Source organism: Indicator indicator, chromosome 5 (assembly GCF_027791375.1).
Source record: "Indicator indicator isolate 239-I01 chromosome 5, UM_Iind_1.1, whole genome shotgun sequence".
Taxonomy (NCBI): domain Eukaryota; kingdom Metazoa; phylum Chordata; class Aves; order Piciformes; family Indicatoridae; genus Indicator; species Indicator indicator.
Genome location: NC_072014.1, coordinates 25902044 through 25920562, shown reverse-complemented (window position 1 = coordinate 25920562; position 18519 = coordinate 25902044). Strand labels below are relative to the sequence as shown.

General features: G+C 55.0%; 2 protein-coding genes across 2 annotated transcripts; one reads left to right on the top strand and one right to left on the bottom strand.

The window, feature by feature from the left end:
• Positions 1-1922: 1922 nt before the first annotated feature.
• On the bottom strand, positions 1923-6164 carry RNF25 (ring finger protein 25). Its single transcript, XM_054381280.1, has 10 exons — positions 6127-6164; positions 5952-6026; positions 5764-5866; positions 5602-5669; positions 4855-4924; positions 4675-4746; positions 4251-4391; positions 3405-3494; positions 2769-2903; positions 1923-2654 (listed from the first exon to the last, which is right to left on the bottom strand). The coding sequence occupies exons 1-10, from the start codon at positions 6162-6164 to the stop codon at positions 1944-1946; spliced, it is 1503 nt and encodes a 500-aa protein (XP_054237255.1). The 3' UTR covers positions 1923-1943.
• A 463-nt stretch (positions 6165-6627) lies between these two features.
• Positions 6628-18297, top strand: STK36 (serine/threonine kinase 36). Its single transcript, XM_054381112.1, has 26 exons — positions 6628-6711; positions 7553-7693; positions 8388-8465; positions 8905-9035; positions 9285-9534; positions 9943-10036; positions 10289-10458; positions 10681-10880; positions 10959-11085; positions 11189-11320; positions 11573-11749; positions 11968-12065; positions 12390-12495; positions 12900-13041; positions 13329-13456; positions 13960-14058; positions 14312-14410; positions 14605-14699; positions 15019-15082; positions 15274-15384; positions 15532-15606; positions 16023-16194; positions 16591-16738; positions 16936-17095; positions 17282-18028; positions 18130-18297. The coding sequence occupies exons 1-26, from the start codon at positions 6628-6630 to the stop codon at positions 18295-18297; spliced, it is 3996 nt and encodes a 1331-aa protein (XP_054237087.1).
• The last annotated feature ends 222 nt before the right edge of the window (positions 18298-18519 follow it).

The window sequence follows — 18519 nt, the reverse complement described above, 5'->3', positions numbered from 1 at the left end:
CTGCTGAGAGTAAGCCTGGTTCACTGGAGGAAGTCAAGGAGCTACAGTTGCTGCAAGGGGCAGCAATCTGCATTTCTTTCAGGACATGATCAAATGCCTTTCTTGGAGTACAGCAATTTCACAAGGCAGGGAGCAGCAAAACAAGCACCAGTGTCAGACAAAGTTTACACCTTTTTACCCAAGTGTGGACAGGCTGTTCACCCAGAAACCAGCCAGAAAAAGGACAGGGAGAGCACTGAAGAAAAATCAGGGCTCTCTTTAGGGAGCAAGTGCTCAGCCCTCATCCCTAGCAGGACAGCATCTGGCTCCAAGATCCCCAAGCCCAGGAAGGTAGTGTAGGCTCAGACCAAGAAAGGCGAAGGGGAAAGTGCTTTTAGGATGTTAACATTGAAAATAGGCCTGCGTTAGAAATTTAAGGACAGGAGGTTCTTGGGCAGCAGGTTAAACCAAGCTGTTCTGAACAAGGCCAAGCAGAGAAAGAGCAGGGTAGCAGGTGAGGACTCAGGACAGAGAGCTTCTGTGCACCCTTTGTGTGCCAAAGGATCAGCTAAGCAGACGCAGCACAAACGTCCTCCCAGCCAGCATACAGCCCTCAGTTTCTTGGGGATCTTACCCAAAACTCTGGCAAGTCCATTGTGGCACAGCCAGTTTTGCACTCAACAGGAAGACTTAACAACTCGTGTGTGGCCAAAAGAGAGGTGGGGCAGAAGGCACAAACAACTGTGAAGTAATTGGTACCACCTGGGTGAGGCAGCTTACACTGAGCGAGGCAAAGCAAAGACTGGGAGCCCTCCTGCCACCCAGGAGTGGCAGGGGAAGGTTTCTGGCCTGGCCCCGAGTGCAGGGAGCAGGGGAGGGAACGAGCAGTAATGGGGATCAACATCTTCAATCCAAACAGCAAAGAACACAAGCAAGGGGCAGAGAAAACAAAGGTTGCAGGCTCTGGAGAAGACCCAACAAATTAATAGCAGTGTCCCACTTCAGAGACTTGAGAGTGCCTGTCACAGCTCTAGAGTGGGACACTAAATCTGTGAAGCAGCAGAAGGAACTACACCAAGTCTGTTTCAACAGCAAATCCTTACTTCCTTGAGGCAAGATCAGCTTGAAGATGAAAGGAGGGTAAGAGTACTCAAAGTATTGGGGCATGTCATCACTGCAGGCTGTGTGGTCCTAGAAGGGGATCCCAACAGATACAGACTGCTCTCCCCAGGCCAGTCCCCCATGAGCTTCTGCCTGCACAAAAGCTGCTGAAGGACAGGGCAGGAGCTACAGCTAAATTCAGGCTTCCTGGGGGGCCAGGAGCCAACTCAAAGCTTCAGCCCTGACCCGCCAATGCACTGATGTAAGCTTTATTTAGTGCTCCTAGCTGGGGCTGGGAAGTGTCCTGTCCTACAAAGTACTCGTGCAGATGAACCCATCAGCTGAAGAGCAGTCAGGGCTGCAGGAGAAACCATCTTGTCTCCAAGGGGCAAGGAGAGCAGTTTAGAATGGAATGGGGACACAGCAAGCCTGGCTTCAGGCTCCTGCCCTAGCACAGCCTCATCATTTGGCACCACCACAGCTCCACTGTGACGCTGGCTACCAGGGAAAGTTCTGCCATGACAGCATGCTCAATTCAGTCCATTTGCTCTGTAGGTATGCCTGTTTCTTGTCAGCTCACATACAAGGATGATGGCTGCAGGTCCCTGGTCAAGGCTTCCTCTGTCCCCTTGTCCTCTGAAACTAAGGCTGACATCATTTGTCAGGTGTCAGCTCAGTGGTTACAGTTTCTTGTGCCAGGACGCTTCACTTTGCATATACCCTGTTCCAAGCTGTGCTATGTGCCAACTGCCCCCTCTCTCCCAAGAGATATGTTGTCTGCTCACTACTGATCCACCAAAGCCTTCACTGTTCTTCCCAGAAACAGGCCTTCCCTTCCCCAGCCCAGCCCCTCACCACTCCTGCTAGGAGCCACTCTCCTTCTCAAGATGAGGTTCTTGATGTCCACTGGGCCTGAATGCCCCTTGCTCTCTTGGTGCTCTGGGGTAGGAACCACGCTTCTGGACCCTGGACTTCTCCCACCTCCCACAATCCCAGGGCCTGTGGTGGCCCTGCCAGCTGGGAGCTGATTTGTGGTCACTGTGGTTGAATGTCAGATTTTCCTTCTCCCTGCCTGTGGCCTCAGCCCCCTCTTGGGTCCATTTCTCCATATCATGCTGCTCCCTTTTCAGGTCCACCATATCTGTTACTGGCAAGGGGTCTTCAGGGTCCAAATCCTTTCTTTCAGCCAAGGCAGTAGCCCTGCTTCTGCCATGAGGCTTTGGAAACTCCTGGCTGTGCCTCCCACCAGGTCTCCGCTCTGGTCTGCGGCTGAAGCCCCTGGGCCCCCTGGAGCCGGGCAGCAGATGATGGGCTTCACCTGCTGGTTCCTGCAAGCTGCTGCAGGTCTGCTTTCCCTGGCCTCTGGGGCCTGGCCTCTCCCCTCGGTGCCTCTCCCTCTTGCTTTGTTGCTCTCTGGGCACTGCCGGCCTCTCAGGTTCTGCCCTGGCCTCTAGTGCCCCAGCTGGCTCTGGAGCCAAGGCTTGGCTGGGTGGCTGTGGGACGTTCACAGCACTTGCACTCACCGGCAGCTCAGAGGTAGAGGCTGCTTGGCCTGGATCAACAGCAGCTGGAGGCTGAAAGAAAAAAGCCACTGGTGAAGAAAGGGACAGGGAAGTCCCAGAGCAAACAGAGCTCACTCCTGCAGCCCAGAGCCTCCCTCTCTGCCAGCTCTGCCTTTGCTGCCATACCGCCTGGAGGCTGATGAAGTAACGGTTCCGCTCTGCTTCAGGGTCAATGATGCCTCCTTTCTCCTGCTGTCTCTTGAAAATTAAGCGCAGCTCCTCCTGGCGCTGAAGTGTCTTGGCATCTGGCCTGTATGGCTCCTGAGTGGCAGAAAGCAGGGAACGATGAAGGCTCTCTCACACCTAGCATAGGTAGCCAGCTGGCAGTGCTACTTCTCAAATCCTCCTTTGATCACACAGCACCCAAGCAACTTGTTTACCCTTACCACACTTGACCAGCTCTATAGACAGGTGAAAACCCTAAGGCAGAGGTAAAGCATGATACTGCTGTGACTTCCTTGGGATGTCTACAAGACACAGAGTACTTAACAATCAACCCTCATTATATCCCAGCGAGTACAGAGACATGTCCTGTGGCGGAATCACCTCTCTCCCAGCACATCTGCTAAAGGCTCAGGGCTATATAACTAAACTTGGTCTTTGTGGACACATCAAAGAGTCAGGAGACATCCTGTAGGTTTTGTGAACTGCCCCTAGGATGGGCCATCTGGAAGGGCCTGGCAGTGTGCATTCGCTCATCCATTACAATGCCTGGTTGAAGCTGCCCAAATGCAGCTGGACAGGTGAGCCCCCATCTCTTACCAGTGGGTGCTGCGGGGGTGGCGCTGCCTTCAGAGCACAGAGATCATAGACCAGGGTCTCCCGGCACACAGGGCACTGCACACCGACCTCCTGCAGGGAGGCAAGAGGTGACACCAAACCCCAACCTTGACACAGCTCACGTGCTGCTGGTTAACCCAAGCCTGGAAGTGGAAGAGGGTGGCCTTCATTCTTCTGCCACAGCAGGGAAGCCCAGAGGGGTTCTAGCAGCATGAAAGCAGCCTGATGTCTCAGCAGCTGCTACAGAAGGCATCTCCACCATGAGGCATGCTGGGGTTTGTGCTCCAGTGGCTGACTGCTGTACAAATCACCTTTGTCAGCACATATGGCCTCAGTCCTCCTTAGCTTAGGATCTATTCTTCTGCACTCCAAAGTGGGGCATGTCATCTAGGCAGAACATCTTTGAAAGGGTTTTGCAGAAAGAAGCCTTTGATTTGTTTCATACTTAGCTTCACTGTTTGCTGTGGGGTTCACAACTGGCCCAACACCTGCTCAGGGAGGTTTTATCACCCCAGAATGCAGGTGATCATGTTCAAGGACCAGGGAGAGCTCTCATTTCTAACTTCTGTGGTTCTAGAAGTCCAAAACAACAGGCACCAATCCAGAGAGCCAATAAAACAAGTGCTAAAATACTAAAAACTCAGGAAGTACTTTTTTTTTTGAAAGTTCCCTTAGAGATCACTTGGTCTAATCCCCACTCTGACTCTCAGTGCAGGCATGATACTGACTGTGCTGCTGGGTGAGGTAAGCCCTTGCTCTATGTCCCAAAGGGAGTGAGACATGGGGGTCTGTGCATGAGGCCAGGGGTGGGAACCCAGGGCCTAGTACCTGTTTGGTGGATGGTGCCAGGTGTTGCTCTCTCTCCTCTTGCTGCATGAAGATCTCCTCCTCCATGTGCTGGGCATAGCGGGCTAGGCAGTGGGAGTGGAAGTAGTGGTAGCACTGGGTCTTTGTGAAAGCTTCTCTCTCCTGTAGAGGAGAAAGGGCAGCTTTAAAGGGTTTCTGAGCACTTCCTCAACTCATCTGGAGATGTTCTGGCATTGTTCACTGTCCCTCTGCTCTGTTTTTGTAGACAGCAATCTTCAGGCTGATGAGAAGAGTAGCCTATATTGCCTTAGGAAGGTTCATGCTAACCAGGATCACTTACAGACCAGGTGGACAGAGGGCTGCTGACCCAGACTGATATCCCAAGCTTTGAGCCTCAGGCTCCCCATTTTCTTTCCTCACTTCCCAGTGAGCTTTCAGGGCCTACCTGAAATCCGTAGAGACAGATCACGCACTGGCCATGAGGAATGTTGTTGTCAGTAAGGATCTCCTTCCCCTTCTGTGGAAACAATAAAGCAAACATTTCACTCACTGGCCTGCCCATGGGCTCAGGGTTGTCCTGATCCTTGGGCAGTCAGGGACATGCTCAGTGTCCCTGAGCTCTCACCTCAATCAGTTCATAGAGCACTTCTGTCCCCAGCCTGGCTTCAGCAATACTTCTGAGAGTCTGTGAAATCCTACAGAAAAGCAGCAAAAATGTTTTCACAAATGTATCCATGTACTTTCATTATCCCACACAACTGTCAGGTCACCATGATTACAGGAGGAAGAAATAAGAACATTTGCCTTCAGGCTTTGCCTGCCACACAGGACAGGCACGCATGCACACACATACTCGTGTGCTCTGCCAGGTCCTCATAAACTGGTGTGCAGGAAGCCTTTGTCCTCAGAAGACTTGGAAGAGCTCGTTTGCTGACTGCTTTGGCTCGAGCTCACCCAGCACCCTTCAGTTTTGGTGAATCTCAGGCTTTTTTAATCTGATGGAAGTCCCTGAGCAGGACTAGTGGGAGCCACATTACTCCTGTGCTGGCAGCAGATATCAGGGCTCTGCACACACTCTGCTGCACCAAGGACCTGTTTCAGTCCTACTTCTGTCAAAGCAGCAGCTTCAAGGGTTCAGGAGATTTCGAGGGCTCAGGGGGACCAGAGTAGAACAAACATAGGGTGAGCCACTTGGTGTCAAACTCAGCACCAATGGCTCTCATGAGATTTTAGACAAGGGGATTCAGGGACTTGTACCCAGCTGTGAACTAGGCACAGGGAGCCATGTTCATCTAAGAGACTTTTCCACCACTTCTGCCTCCCAGACCTCCAGAAGAAAGAATCACCCTTTCCCTGCCCTCCTGATACTCACTTGTGAATTTGCTCATCTGACAGCCCCCGTGAGTTCCTGATCGAGATTTCTGGAGCTTTGTTTGGATACTAAGAAAGAAAAAAAAAAGAGAGAGAGAAACACCCAAAGCACAAGGAAAGCAGAAAGGCCCTGCTCGGGGAGAAAAGGGGGCCAGCAACATACCTGGGGGGGTACGGAGAGCACCAGGGTGAAACGGACATACTGGGAGTCCTGGTCCTGGGCCGTGGCGGGGTGCAGGGTGATGCTGATCTCCCAAGGGTCCCACCTGCGGGGCAGGCCGGGGTGAGGGGTGGCGGCGCGGGGCCAGGCCGGGCCCGGGGTGTGGGGGGAATGTGGGCCACCGTACATACCTGCCGCGGCCCCGCACCACCCGCAGCTCCTCCAGGTAGATGGACTCCAGCACCTCCACCTCCAGCGGCAGCGCCCTGCAGGGACCGGGCAGGCTCAGGTGGTGGCCGCTGCCAGCCTCGCTGAGCTGGGGGCACGGGCACCGGGGGTGCCGGGAAGGGAGGGGGGAAGCATTACCAATCCATCGCCTCCGCCTCCTCGCCGGCCGCCGCCATCCTGCCTCCCGCTCCGGAAGCGGAACCTCCTCGAGCGCGCACGCGCGGAAGGCGTTGCTGGGCGACGCCGTGGCGGCGGCGGACCCGAAGCGGGGCCAGGTTAATCCCAGCCGGCGGCTGCGGGGAAGCCTCGCCCAAGGCTTGGGTCCCGTCCTGCCGTGGGGCAGCGCAGGTGGAGCCGGAGGAAAGGAACAGAGCCTCGCGGCGGGGTCCCGGGCTCATCCGCTCTGGAAAACAAGCCCTGAGTGGAGCTTCGCGGGGAGCCTTGGGATTTCGGGTGGCGGAGGATATAGCCCTGGCTTCCCAGCGCCGGCACTGCCCATCTCCGTGGCAGCTGGGGTTGGGGGGTGACGTCCCGTAGCAGGCAGTGGCGGAGGACGAAAGAAGGGGTGAGAACACCAAGTGCTGCTCCTCATCGACCGCTTTTCCTTAGCAGCTCACCGACTGCACCCCACCACCCGTGATGGAGAACTACCATATCCTAGAGAAGATCGGTGAAGGCTCCTTCGGGCGCGTCTACAAGGGGCGCCGGAAACACAGCGCCCAGGTGAGGAGCAAGGTGGCAGGGGAGAGGGCCAGGAGTATGCTGTGTGGTGCTGGGGACTCATTTCTAGTGGCTTTTGCGTTCCAGGGCCCTGGCTTCCTTCATTTTTCTGCTGACGTTCTGGGCCAGCTCCTGCTAGCAGAGAGTCCTTCAGGACTCAATTCTCAGGAGGTCCCCTGTCCATCCCCTGCTCAAGGCAGAGCCGGCACTAAATTCGATCCTGTGAGACCTCAAGAACAAACACCCCACAGCCAGTGCTTTACTGTATTGAAGTGAATGAGCTTTACTTATATCAAGCTGAAGCTCTTCTGTTTCAATTTGTAATCAGCCACATGCTTCAGCCACCTCACACCATCCCGCTGGCATGTGCTATACTCACTCTAGCTTATCAGTTTCTTTCTAGCCCCAAAACTGGCCACAATATTGCCAGCATGATCTAAGAAGTTCCAAATAAAGGGCAATAATCACTTCCCTCTAACTCCTGCCTGTTGATAGACCCCAAGGTGTTGCTAGTGCTCTGCAGTGCCAGGACACGCTCCTGGCTTATGTTAGGCTTGCTGTCCACTGGCATCTCTGGGTACCGTCCTGTGTTTCTGGCAGTCCTAGTTTTGTCTGGGCTTATTGATTAAATTCCTTTGCTTTAAGCACCAGCGTGCAAAGTATCACAAGCTCTTGTACTCATTTGCAAAGGCCTGTAGGAAGCCCCACTTCCAAGGTGTCCAGTGAACAAATGTCTTGTTTGCTGCACTCATCTGGAAAATGCTGAGTCCTGTTTGGGTTAAACACAGCCTCTGCCAAGGCAAATAGGAGCCTGGTCTGATCCTAGCTTTTCCTCTTTTGAAAGGTGGTGGCCTTGAAGTTCATCCCCAAGGTGGGGCGGTCTGAGAAGGAGCTGAAGAACCTGCAGCAGGAAATAGATATTATGAGAGGCCTTCATCACCCCAACATCATCCAGATGCTTGACAGCTTTGAGACCAACAAGGAGGTGAAGTGGACTACTCTCGGCAAATGCTTTTCCTTGACTGTGGTAGTGGAACAAGGGATAGTACTTGTTGTCATAGGGACCTTTTTCTGAGGACCTAGTGGTGACACTGTCCCAGGGCCTGGTCAGTGTTTTTCAGAGCTCTCCAGTATGTGCGGTGTGGGGAGGTAGCCCCTGTCTGTGCAAGGTGGAGAGATGAAAGAGCTGGGTGTGGGGTGCAAGAGGTGTGGTTTGGGCTCACAGGAGGACAGTGATTCTTCAGTCACTCTTCAGAGACGATTTTTCACTGGTTTATACTCATGCAGACACAATGACAAGAAAGGACTGAAGATTGCTATGGGATATGGGTGCATGAAATGAGTAATTGGACATCAGAGTCAATATAAGTTCAAGGGGAGTGATTCTACCCACTAGATTTGGAAGTATTGTTCCTTGTCCTATACTTTGCTCTTCCCTGTTCTTTGCTGGCTGGCTGAAATAAGGACAGTCACAAGGCTTCCTCTAAGTGCCAGGCCCTTGCTACAGTACAGCCATGTGGGATCTCTCTCACCCCAGGTCCCAGCCCAAGTTCATGAGCCATGCATGACAACACCCCAGCACTTCCCTCAGACTTACCGTGCTCTGTTCCAGCCCCTAGGGCATGGTGGTGATGTGTCTGGGTGAGTACCTGATGTCACCATGCTTCTTTTCCCTCCAGGTGGTGGTGGTGACAGACTATGCAGAGGGGGAACTCTTCCAGATCCTGGAGGACGATGGGAGTTTGCCTGAGGACCAGGTGACTGTTGTGGTAGTAACCATGCAGTGTTTGCTACAGGATAAAGAGAGCAAGATTTGCCTGCCTTCAGGCAGAGAGTCTTTGCTGTGGGCCAGGGGACATAAAGAGGGTGAGGATGCTTTTGAAGCTTTACCTGGCAGAACTTCTGAAGGGGATAGAGAGGGCTGGGGATAGAGTTGCACTGGGGGACAGTGGAGTCGAGAAGGACCTTGTTTTCCCTAGTCCTTCTTTAACAACCATGGCACCAGGCTGCAGCCTCAGCCATTTGCCTCCTCCAAGAAGCAGGGAAAGGACCCCTCATGGCTGTCGCTGGTCCCTGCCTCAAACAGGTCAAAGGCAGGAGTAGGGGTACTGGGGGAGCCAGACCATAAGGGACCCCATGGTTGTGCCAGCTGGTGGTACCATGGGACACAGAGTGAGGGCCTCACGTCTCTGGCAGGTCCAGACTATTGCTGCCCAGCTGGTCTCTGCTCTCTATTACCTGCACTCCCACCGCATCCTGCACCGTGACATGAAACCCCAGAACATCCTCCTGGACAAAGATGGCGTTGTCAAGCTCTGTGACTTTGGGTGGGTGCTGGGGACTAGCTTAAGCGGGGACACATGATATTGGGGCAGACAAGGGTGTTGTGGGTGCTGTAGCAAAGGAGGAGGGAGTATGAAGGGGACCTGGATTCTGTGCATTTTTAGGGGTTGAGCAGGGATGAAGGGATTTTGGACTCCAGAAGGGAGAGGTGTTGGTAAATGTGTTGGGATATCCCTGGAAGCTGCAGTGGATTTTCCAGCCTGAACTGGCCATCTGTGTTTTGTTCTGAGCAGGTTTGCCCGTGCCATGAGCATCCACACCATGGTGCTGACCTCCATCAAGGGCACCCCATTGTACATGCCCCCTGAGCTGGTGGAGGAAAGGCCGTACGACCACACAGCAGACCTGTGGTCTGTGGGCTGCATTCTGTATGAGCTGTTCGTGGGCACTCCTCCTTTCTACACCAGCAGCATCTTCCAACTCATCAGCCTCATTGTCAATGACCCCATCAAATGGCCTGTGGCCATAAGCCCAGCCTTCAAGGTAAAGGGGAAGGCTTTGTGTGTGGGGTGAGATCTGTTAATGCAGTAGCAGCATTGACCTTGCCTGATGCCCTGAGGGTCACTTATAGGGGTTATGTGTCCTAACAGGGATTTCAGAACCCAAGCGGTGATAAGAGTTAGGCCTCCTGGGAGGAGGACGTTTTTATCACTGCTGTCCATGAAATGGAAGACTGAGGCTGACAGCAGAGGAGTGATTTAGTGGGCTGGGAAGGGAAGCATCTTCCTGTCTGCTCTAAGCACAAGAGTTACTCCTCCACTCCTTTCCCAGAGCTAGGCAAGGAAGGCAGACCTCCTAGGTATCCTTACTAGGGAAGACTGGAGGGTACACTGTGCTTACTGGTGGGTGCCAAGCATGTCTCAATGGTGGTGGTTCTGTGCTGTCCTGCAGAGCTTCCTGCAGGGACTACTAAAGAAGGATCCCCGCCAGCGCCTGTCATGGCCAGAGCTGCTCTCTCACCCTTTCATTGATGGACAGGTTACTGGTGCGTATCAGCTCTTTTTCACGTGCTAGCCAGGTCAATTTCCTTCTCCTTCTGCTTGGAAGCTGGGAGGACCACCCTGCTCTGCTTTTTCTACTTCCCTAGACTTTGCTTTGCTCCTTTCAGCTGTCTCCAAGCACTGACTCCTAGCTCCTGCCCACAGGCTTGCTCTGCTCCCCTGGGGTCCCAGAGCTGATTGCTCTCACTGTGTCCCAAGGGAGAGCTGCTGACGAAGTTCTCCCATTGCCTCCCCAGTGATTGATGACACAGAAGAACATGGGATCTCAAACCCTTTCACCACCAAACTGTCACCAGAGCTGCAGGCCCTGAAGGAGCAGCAAGCCCATTCTGTGCCCCCCTGCAGTGGCCAGTCCAGGATCGTGAGAAAGGCCCAGCAGAAGATGCTTGAGAAGGCACAGAAAAAGGTGGAGGTAAGTGTGGGGTTGCCCTGGCTGTATCACACAGTCAGGGCAAAGCAGGGGCATAGGAATGGGATGTGAGGGGAAAGGCAGAAGGTACATGGGTCAGGCTGGGGTGTCAGCCACAAACAAGGCAGGATCTGGGGTCCTCAAGGTGGTGGGGTGTCGGGGGCTCATCTGGCTGGCTGAGTGACCGTGCCCTGAGCAAAGGTCTCTGCCATCATGCAGGGGCAACTGAAGGCAGGTGATGCACCTATGAAGGATTTTGGCAAAGGATGCCTGGGGCATGGACCCAGAGGAGCTCCAGGGAAGGCAGCCCTCGGGGAGGGGGAGCCACAAGGTGCCTCCAACGAGAAGAACCCCAGAGTCCTGCAAGGAAAGAGCAGCATGGCAATGCGAGACCTGAAGGAGCCTTCTCCCAGCGCATGGTGAGGGAGGACTGAGGCTGTGTAGGATCAAGGGGGGAAGGCAGGGCCACTCCCTGACTGTGCTGTTTCCTTGGCCAGGGAGCACAGCATCACTGGACACTCCACACAGGCGTTCCCTGGAGTAGGTGCCGCTTCACAGCCTGGTGCTGGCAAGGCAGAGTCCCAGGGTGGGCACAGCATTGAGACTGTGGACCTGGAGAGTGAGGTAATATGGTGTGTTGTGTTGAGCACAGCAGGGCCCAGTTCCCAGGGGCTGGTACAGAGACTATGAGGCAGGCATGGTCCATGGCACCAGTTTGCTCTCCTAGGAACTGGAGAGTGATGAGGAGTGGCAGCAGCTGATCGAAGCTACTGAGCCCTCGGCTATGCAGCTGAGCCTCCTGAGTGATCCAGCCTTCCATCACCGTGTCCAGACCTGGCTGGCAGAGTCTGCTCAGCAGGTGAGCAATGTCTGACCCACGCAACTGTGACATGGATGCCACCTTCCTCCTCAGGATTGGGTTGGAAGCACTGGGAGGGTCCTCCTTTCAGCCAGCAAGAAGATCCTGTACTGTTCCAGGAGCTGGAGCTGCCTCATGCACTTAGCTTGCCATCTGCTCCCCTGCCTGAGTGGGTTGAAAGGCTGCCCCATGGCTGATGGAGAGGCCACAAACACTGCTGTTGATGAGTTGTTCTGACTTCTCTGTGTCCAGGTGCTAGAAGGGATGCTGGAGGGAGCCTGCTCTCTCCGTCCTATACTCCGTTTCATGGGCAATCTGGCTACCCGATGTGACTCTGAGCTGCTGGAGTACTTCTTCCAAGAGCTAAATGTGCCTCTGTCCCTGCTGTCTTTAGCCAAGCAGATCCTGGAGAGTGGTAGCACCAAGGAGGTGGGTGTAGAACCCTGGAGAAATCTGGGCTCCTTCCAGCCTTGTAGAGTGTGGGTGCTGAGGAGGGCCTGCTGTCCTGGAGCTTGCTCACAGGACCAGTGCCTCATCCAGACCCCCTAGACAAGGAGGGAAGTCCTGGCAGGGAAGAATCCCTCCGTGGTGGTTTTGGAATGGCCAGCAGACAATCCCTGTTTGTTCTTTCTCTCTGGATCCTGCAGCAGCCCTGGTGTATCACAGTGCTGACAGATCTCCTTATGGTGACAACAGTTTATTTCAGCAGTGAGCACAACCTAGAGGAGAGCGTGCAAAAGGACAGGTAGGGACAGACTTCTGTGCTGAGGCCACTGTGCTGTGGCCACTTTGAAGACCTGGCTGTAGACAGGGGGGTGGTGTTTATACTCTGTGGCCAGAGCTGTGGAGGAAGCGCTTTATGCCATGTTGCTGTGCTCACAGAGGTGGCTTTCTGTGAGTGGGTCTAATGAAAAGGAAGGCACAGCTGACCAGAGTCAGTGTTGCCTGCTGGCAGCAGCTCAGTGCTGGTGTGTGCTGCCTGTGCCTTTAGCCATGGCCTGGCCCAATTCTGTCCTTACAGCAGGGACCATGTTTCTTGGTTTTCATCTGCCCCCACTGCCTCCTCCAGCCTTCAGGCCTTCCTCAAGAGTGTCAGCTGCTTCCTAGCCCTGCTGCCTGAGCTGCTGGCTCAGCCAGCTGACAGCGAGATGAAGCTCTGCCAGCAAAGCCTCCTGGTAAGGCTGTCCTTGTTCCTTGTCTCCCCTCTCCCTGCCCAGAAGCTGTGGGGCTGGGGATGTGTGTTGGTAGGAGCACATGCTGAGGACCCTGCTCCTGGTTTTGGAGCCTGGTGCATTCTTGTCATGGCTGGCTGTCTTACTCACTGGGGTGGGCTTTTCATGTCCAGAAAAGAGGTTTCTGAGGGGTCACCTTCCCTGGCTCCATTCTTTCAGCCAGCATGCAGCTGCATGTGGCTCTCACACAGTAACCTGGCTGGAGAGGATACTTGAAGGTCCCTTGAAGCTCCAATACATAAGTCCTTGTCCCATCTCTGCTGTCCCACCCTCCAGCCTCCTCTGCTGTCATCCTCTCTCCTCCCACCCTCAGTCTGCAGTGATAGCAATCCCTGTATTGCCCCCAGTGCTTCACCCTGCTCTGTGAGAGCTTGGATGCGACACATCCCTCCATCTCAGCCCCCTTCTATGCCAGCCTGAGAGAGAAGCATCAGCCCCTGCTGAATAGACTCCTCCAGGGATCCATCCCAGAGCAGCCTGCTTTGCAAGGTAGCAGTGGTAACAGCTCACCGTCTCCTCCTCAATTTTCCTCTCTCCCTCCTGCCCTTGGGCACCCTCAGAGCACTGACTGCCATTGCAGTGCTGTTGGCTGAAGGAAGTGGCTGAAGCTTATCTGCCCGAACCCCTGCTAACCAGGGTTCTCCTCTCCCTCAATCCTAGATCTCACCCTTCTCTCATAATATCCTGACTTCCTCTCTTGGCCTCCACCTTCATCCTGCTGCCCCTCAGTGTCTCTCACCCTTAGCACATGACTCCCAACCTCTGTCCCTGTCCAGGTCCGGTGACAGAGGCCAAGGCAGCCCATGACCAGAGCCCACATATGGAAGACTTCTTCATGGCTGCACTGGCTGCTGCCTGCAGCATCCCTCAGGAGAGGAAAGGCTGTCGGGAAGCCAAGCTGCAGGTTAGACTGTTTCTCTTTGCAAGGTGAGGAGGTGCTGCTCCCACAAAGGGCAGCAGCTCTTTCCAGGAGGATCTCTTTTTCAGCAGTAGAGTGGAAAACTGGGGTCAGATAAGAGGCTCATCACACTTAGAATCTGAACTGTGGGATGGGCTAAGAATTAGGGAATGCAGAGAAAACATGAAGAATCCTTGTATAGCAGTGATATGAACTGTAGGGAATCTGAAATTGAATGGACAATAAATAAGAAGGAAAACAGATTTTCATTTGATGCTTTAACTCAACTCTGAGTCAGCACAATGGGAAGAGGAGTAAGAATCTCACCTTGCTCATCTTGGCTCTGGGGCTGCGCATCAAAGCCATGTTGGGTCATGGCAGATGGACATCCCTTTGTGAAAGCAGGCAACACGTAGGAAACGTTTTATTTATTTGATGCTATCATTAAACTTCTCAAGTCTGTGCAGTTCTTCAGGTGCCTAGGATGCAAACCAGTGTGATTTCTGCAGGTTGCTCAGGAGGTAGCTGCAAAGCTTACGGAGAGCCAGCAGCTTGGGAAACTGCTGGACGGGCTGGAGTACCCAAGTTCCTCCTTAAATGTGCTGAAGGTAATGACCCTCTCCATCTATCTGGCTGTGCCCAGAAGTGCCTGGATGTTTGCTCTGGGGTTAGGAGTGTGGGGAGGTGGGGAACTGATGACTCAGCCCTTAATGACTCCCATCTCCCTGTTACAAGTTGTTGAATAAATCAGCCCACGGTAGCCATGAGATGTAGTTGGGGTGGACCTGGTCACTGTGGGCCTGGTCATTGTGTCCCTGTCCCCAGTGGCTGGTGTGAATCTACCTACCCTCTACCTTCCAGATCCTCTATGCTGGCTGCCATGCCAGCCTGAGCCTGTGCCAGCACCTGGGAAGGGGACAACAACTGTGGAATTCCCTCATTCAGCTCTTGAAGGGCAAGGTAGGACTGACAACAGACCTGGAAGAAGTGTGGGCAAGCAGGAGACATTCCTTTGAGCACAGCTCAGACCAGGCTGGGGAATGTGTGAAGAGTTTTGGGGAAGCTTAATCTGGAGAGTGCAGTTCTCTTTCCAGAGAAGTCCCTTCCTCCCCTCCCAGCCTTGCTACCCCCTGTGACTCCTGCTCCTTTGGCAGGTCCCTGTGGTGGAGGTGACCCCAGGGGCAGCCTGTGAGGCCTCTCTGTACCTGCTGGCCCTGCTCACCCTGCAGCTCCAGGCTTCCCCTCCCAGGTAAGCACTTGCTTCCACTCATGGGTGGGAGAGGAACATGTCCTGCTCTGAACAGCCTTCTGTCCCACACCCTGCTCAGAGCTGGAATTTGCTCCCACTGACCCCTCCAATCTGGACACATAAGCAGAGTGCTAGGCAGTGTGGGTGGGTGCTGGGGATGCAGTGAGGACCCAGTGTGGACAAGAAGGTGCTGTGAACCAAGGCTCACTCCTCCTGCGAGGTAGCTGTTTCCCAGCACTGGGAGTATTTGGATGCTGCTGTGCTGTGGAATGTGAAATTGTGGGAACACAATGCCTCTACCCTGGTCCCTGTGTTTTAGGCTTGAGGAGGTGGTTACCCTGGCTGTGGATCTCATCACCCAGTCTCCTATTGTGTCCCTTGTGGTAAGTCTGCCCACCCTGCCAGAGCCACCACCGAGAGCCCTGCAGAGCCCTACATCCCATCCGGCTCACTCAGAGTGGGATGGGAACAGGCACAGCCTAGCTGTCCCTGCACTGAGCCAAGGGATGAAGAGTCATCACTGACTGGGCAGATGGGAAAGTCCTAAAGATGCTGAGCTCTTCCTCTCCCACAGGGTGCTGCAACATTTCTCCTAACACAGCTCAGTCAGCATGGGGTGGCCTTGGAACTAAGGGGAGAAGAGATCCTACCGGTGGTGATAAATGTGCTGACAGCAACTGCTGAGGTATGGGATGGGGACAAAGAAGCAGGGAAACCATGCTGTCATCCCACTGTGAGGTGTGCAAAGACAAGCTCACGAGAGTCCAAGTGTGGTGCTGCTATCCTCAGACCCAGCACCTAGCTCTGTCCTGTCCCTTGCTCTCTCTTACAGCTGCAGCTCCCTCCACCAATGAGTGCTGGTCTCTACGATGCTCTCTTTTTCCTCCTGCTGAAACTCCTTGCCCAGGTACCAGCCTGCTCGTCTCCCTGTGCCTGGTCCCTGACAAAAGGTGTGGGGGTAAAAAGGCCTGAATGTGGATTGGTAGGCTGAGGAAACCTGGGAACAAGGCATCTTTGGCTGAGCCTTGCAAGCCTGTGAAAGTCACCTAATGTCCCTGGGTTGTCTGTAAAATTCTGGAGGACTGGGAGAATGGTGGGCAGAGAGGAGTGATTTGTGGGCACGCTGGAGTGAGAGAGGGCAGAGATGGCCTGGGACTGGCACTGTCAGCAGGTGCAGTGGGACTGCCAGTCCCTGGCCCTGACCTCCTCTGGGGCATGTCTATCCAGCCCTGATGTCCTCAAGAACCATGGGGTGGACAGGCATGCGGATCAGAACCTTGGGGTGCCATGGGGAACCACCAAGACCTGTTTTCCCACCCTTAGGAGGACATGTCCATGGAGCAGAGCTTTGCTGCTTCAGACCTGTGGGGCGTGCTGTGGCATCGTGTTGCCTCAGTGCTTCGTGTGGGCAGTGACAGAGCAGCACTGGAGGGAGACCCCCCCGGGGCAGGTCACCTTGTGGCAGAGCCAGACTGGAACCTCCTCTCCCCTCAAGGTAGGAGCTGCAGAACAGCAGGGCATCTGTGCTGGATGCTTCTCCACATGTGGCCCTCTGACTTGCCCATGCCTGTCCCCATCTGGTCTCTGAGGCCAGAGCTCACAGGGAGCTTTTCTTGAGAATTGCTGTTGTCCTCTGGGGAGAGAGGGCTGGGCTGGCCCTTGCTGTGCCCAGTCAGCAGTGGCCCAGCTGGCTGGGTGTGGAGGAACAAGAAAGGATGTCCATGCTACAGGGAATGTTCCCTCTGGCAGGTGTGACCACCATGTGTGGAGACTGGTCTGGTTTTGGGCAGAGAAGCACAGAAGCAACCCTGGAGCAGCGTTGAGGCAGTATGAGCAGACAGATGAGGGGAGACCTCATCTTTGCCACCATGCTGCATTTTTTCCCTGGCAGGCACCCTGCTCTTCCTAAGCCTGGCTCTCTTTGTCTTCACTCGTGAGTCCCACTGCTGCCTGTCTCAGCTCATCCAGTCCCACGGAGTCCTCATGGTGACACTGAAGAGGCTGTTGTCCCCTGGCTTCCTGGCATGCCTGGCACAAACGTGAGTTGTGGGGAGGGCTAAAAGGGGTAGAGCTCAGCCACTGAACAGGGTTTGGACATGAGCATACAGAGGGTTTAGAAGTTCCTGACCTGGCACTTGCAGGCAGCAGCTTGCCAGCAGAGCCATGCCCCCTGCTGCTTCCTGTGATGTTTTCCTGATCACCTCTGTATTAAAGTCCTTTTCTCTAATAAATTCAGGCAAGCAGGACAGGATGGGGACCCTGAGCTTGTCCCAGCTGTGGTGATCCAGGCCTGCCAGCTTCTCTGTTTTCCTTTTGCCCTGGATGTGGATGGAGACACCTTAGCATTGGTCATGGAAGCTGTAAGAGATGCCCAGATCCCTGCCCAGCTGCTGCAGGTACCCTCTTGGCCTCACATTTTTCTTTCCCCCCACATAGTGATGTCACTTGGGTGCTCTTCAGCGCTCACAGCAGCTTGGCCAGCAGCTGAGCTCTGCAACCTGGTAGCCTTCAGCCACTGCTTGGCTTGTCCCACACATAAGTGCTGTGCATTCAGCCTCATTCAGTCTCTTCTTTCTCCTCAGGTCTGCTCTTGCCATCTGCCCCTCTCATACACTGAACTCCCCATGAGTCTCCTGTGCCACCTCACTGTGTCTAACAAGCAGGTCATAGACCAAGTGGTGAGGGAAGCCGCTGCCTCAGAGCACATCATTACCTTCTTGATGTCTGCCTTATTTTCAGGCAGCCTTAAGCTCACAACTGACCTCCTGTCCCTCTTGACCCACGTGGCCCGGGCCCACCCAGAGCACCTGCCCTTTCTCCAGAGCATCCTGAGGGGCTCCGATGTGGCAGGCCAGCCACTGACCCACCTGCTCAGCCATAGGCAACACCTGATACGGGCCAAAACATGCAACCTTCTGGGCAACCTGCTCCGACATGGCCACAGCTTTCCCTGGGTGCTGCAGAGCCAGCACGGTTTGCTGGAGAGCCTGGTGGAGTGCCTGCTGGACCAGGAGGACAGTGTGCGCAAGGCAGCCAGCTTTGCAGTGGGCAATGCCACGTACCATGAGTGCTGCCCATCTAGGACCCTGGGCAGGGCTGTGCCTCAGCTGACGCGGCTGTTGGGTGATGTGCAGGCCAGGACACGCTGCAATGCAGCCTCAGCCCTGGGCAACCTGGGCCGGCGCTGGGCTGAGCTGGGGGACCTGCTGATGGAGAGCAGGGTCCCTCGTGCCCTACTGGAGACAGCCTGCCAGGACCCTCGGGAGAGCGTGCGGGAGGAAGCCCTCATCGCGCTGCGAGTCCTCAGCCAGCACTCTGAGATGCAACAGGTACTGCACGGGGGCCTTGGCTCCTCTGTGGGACTTAGTGGGGCTGTGTGGACAAAGGACTGGGCTGGCAGGTGACTCTTGTTCCTCTCTTTGCTCCACAGGTCCTGCACTCCCTCAGAGCCACTGAGAAGTTGTCTGTGCTGGCCGGCGGTGATTCTCAGCCTGCTGTTGCTGGCATCCCCCGGCTGTCTTCTGCTCGGCACTGCGAGAAGCTCCTCCGCCTCCTCGCCCCTCTGCGCACGGGCAGCAGCGGTGCTGGAAACCTCTAACATACTGTGCCACTGTGAAACGCCCCCGGCCCCAGGATCCCGGCAGGCCCGCTGCCCCGCACCTGCGCTGAGGGCTGTCACCGGGGCTCGGCCCGGCGCAGCCGACAGCAGGGCGGGGCAGACGCGCCATTTGTCCTCAGGCTCCAGCCTGGCTTTGGCGGAACCCGCTTTGTCAGCCCGAGGGGCGCCCTGCCCAGCCAGCTTATCGGGGACACCCCCTCT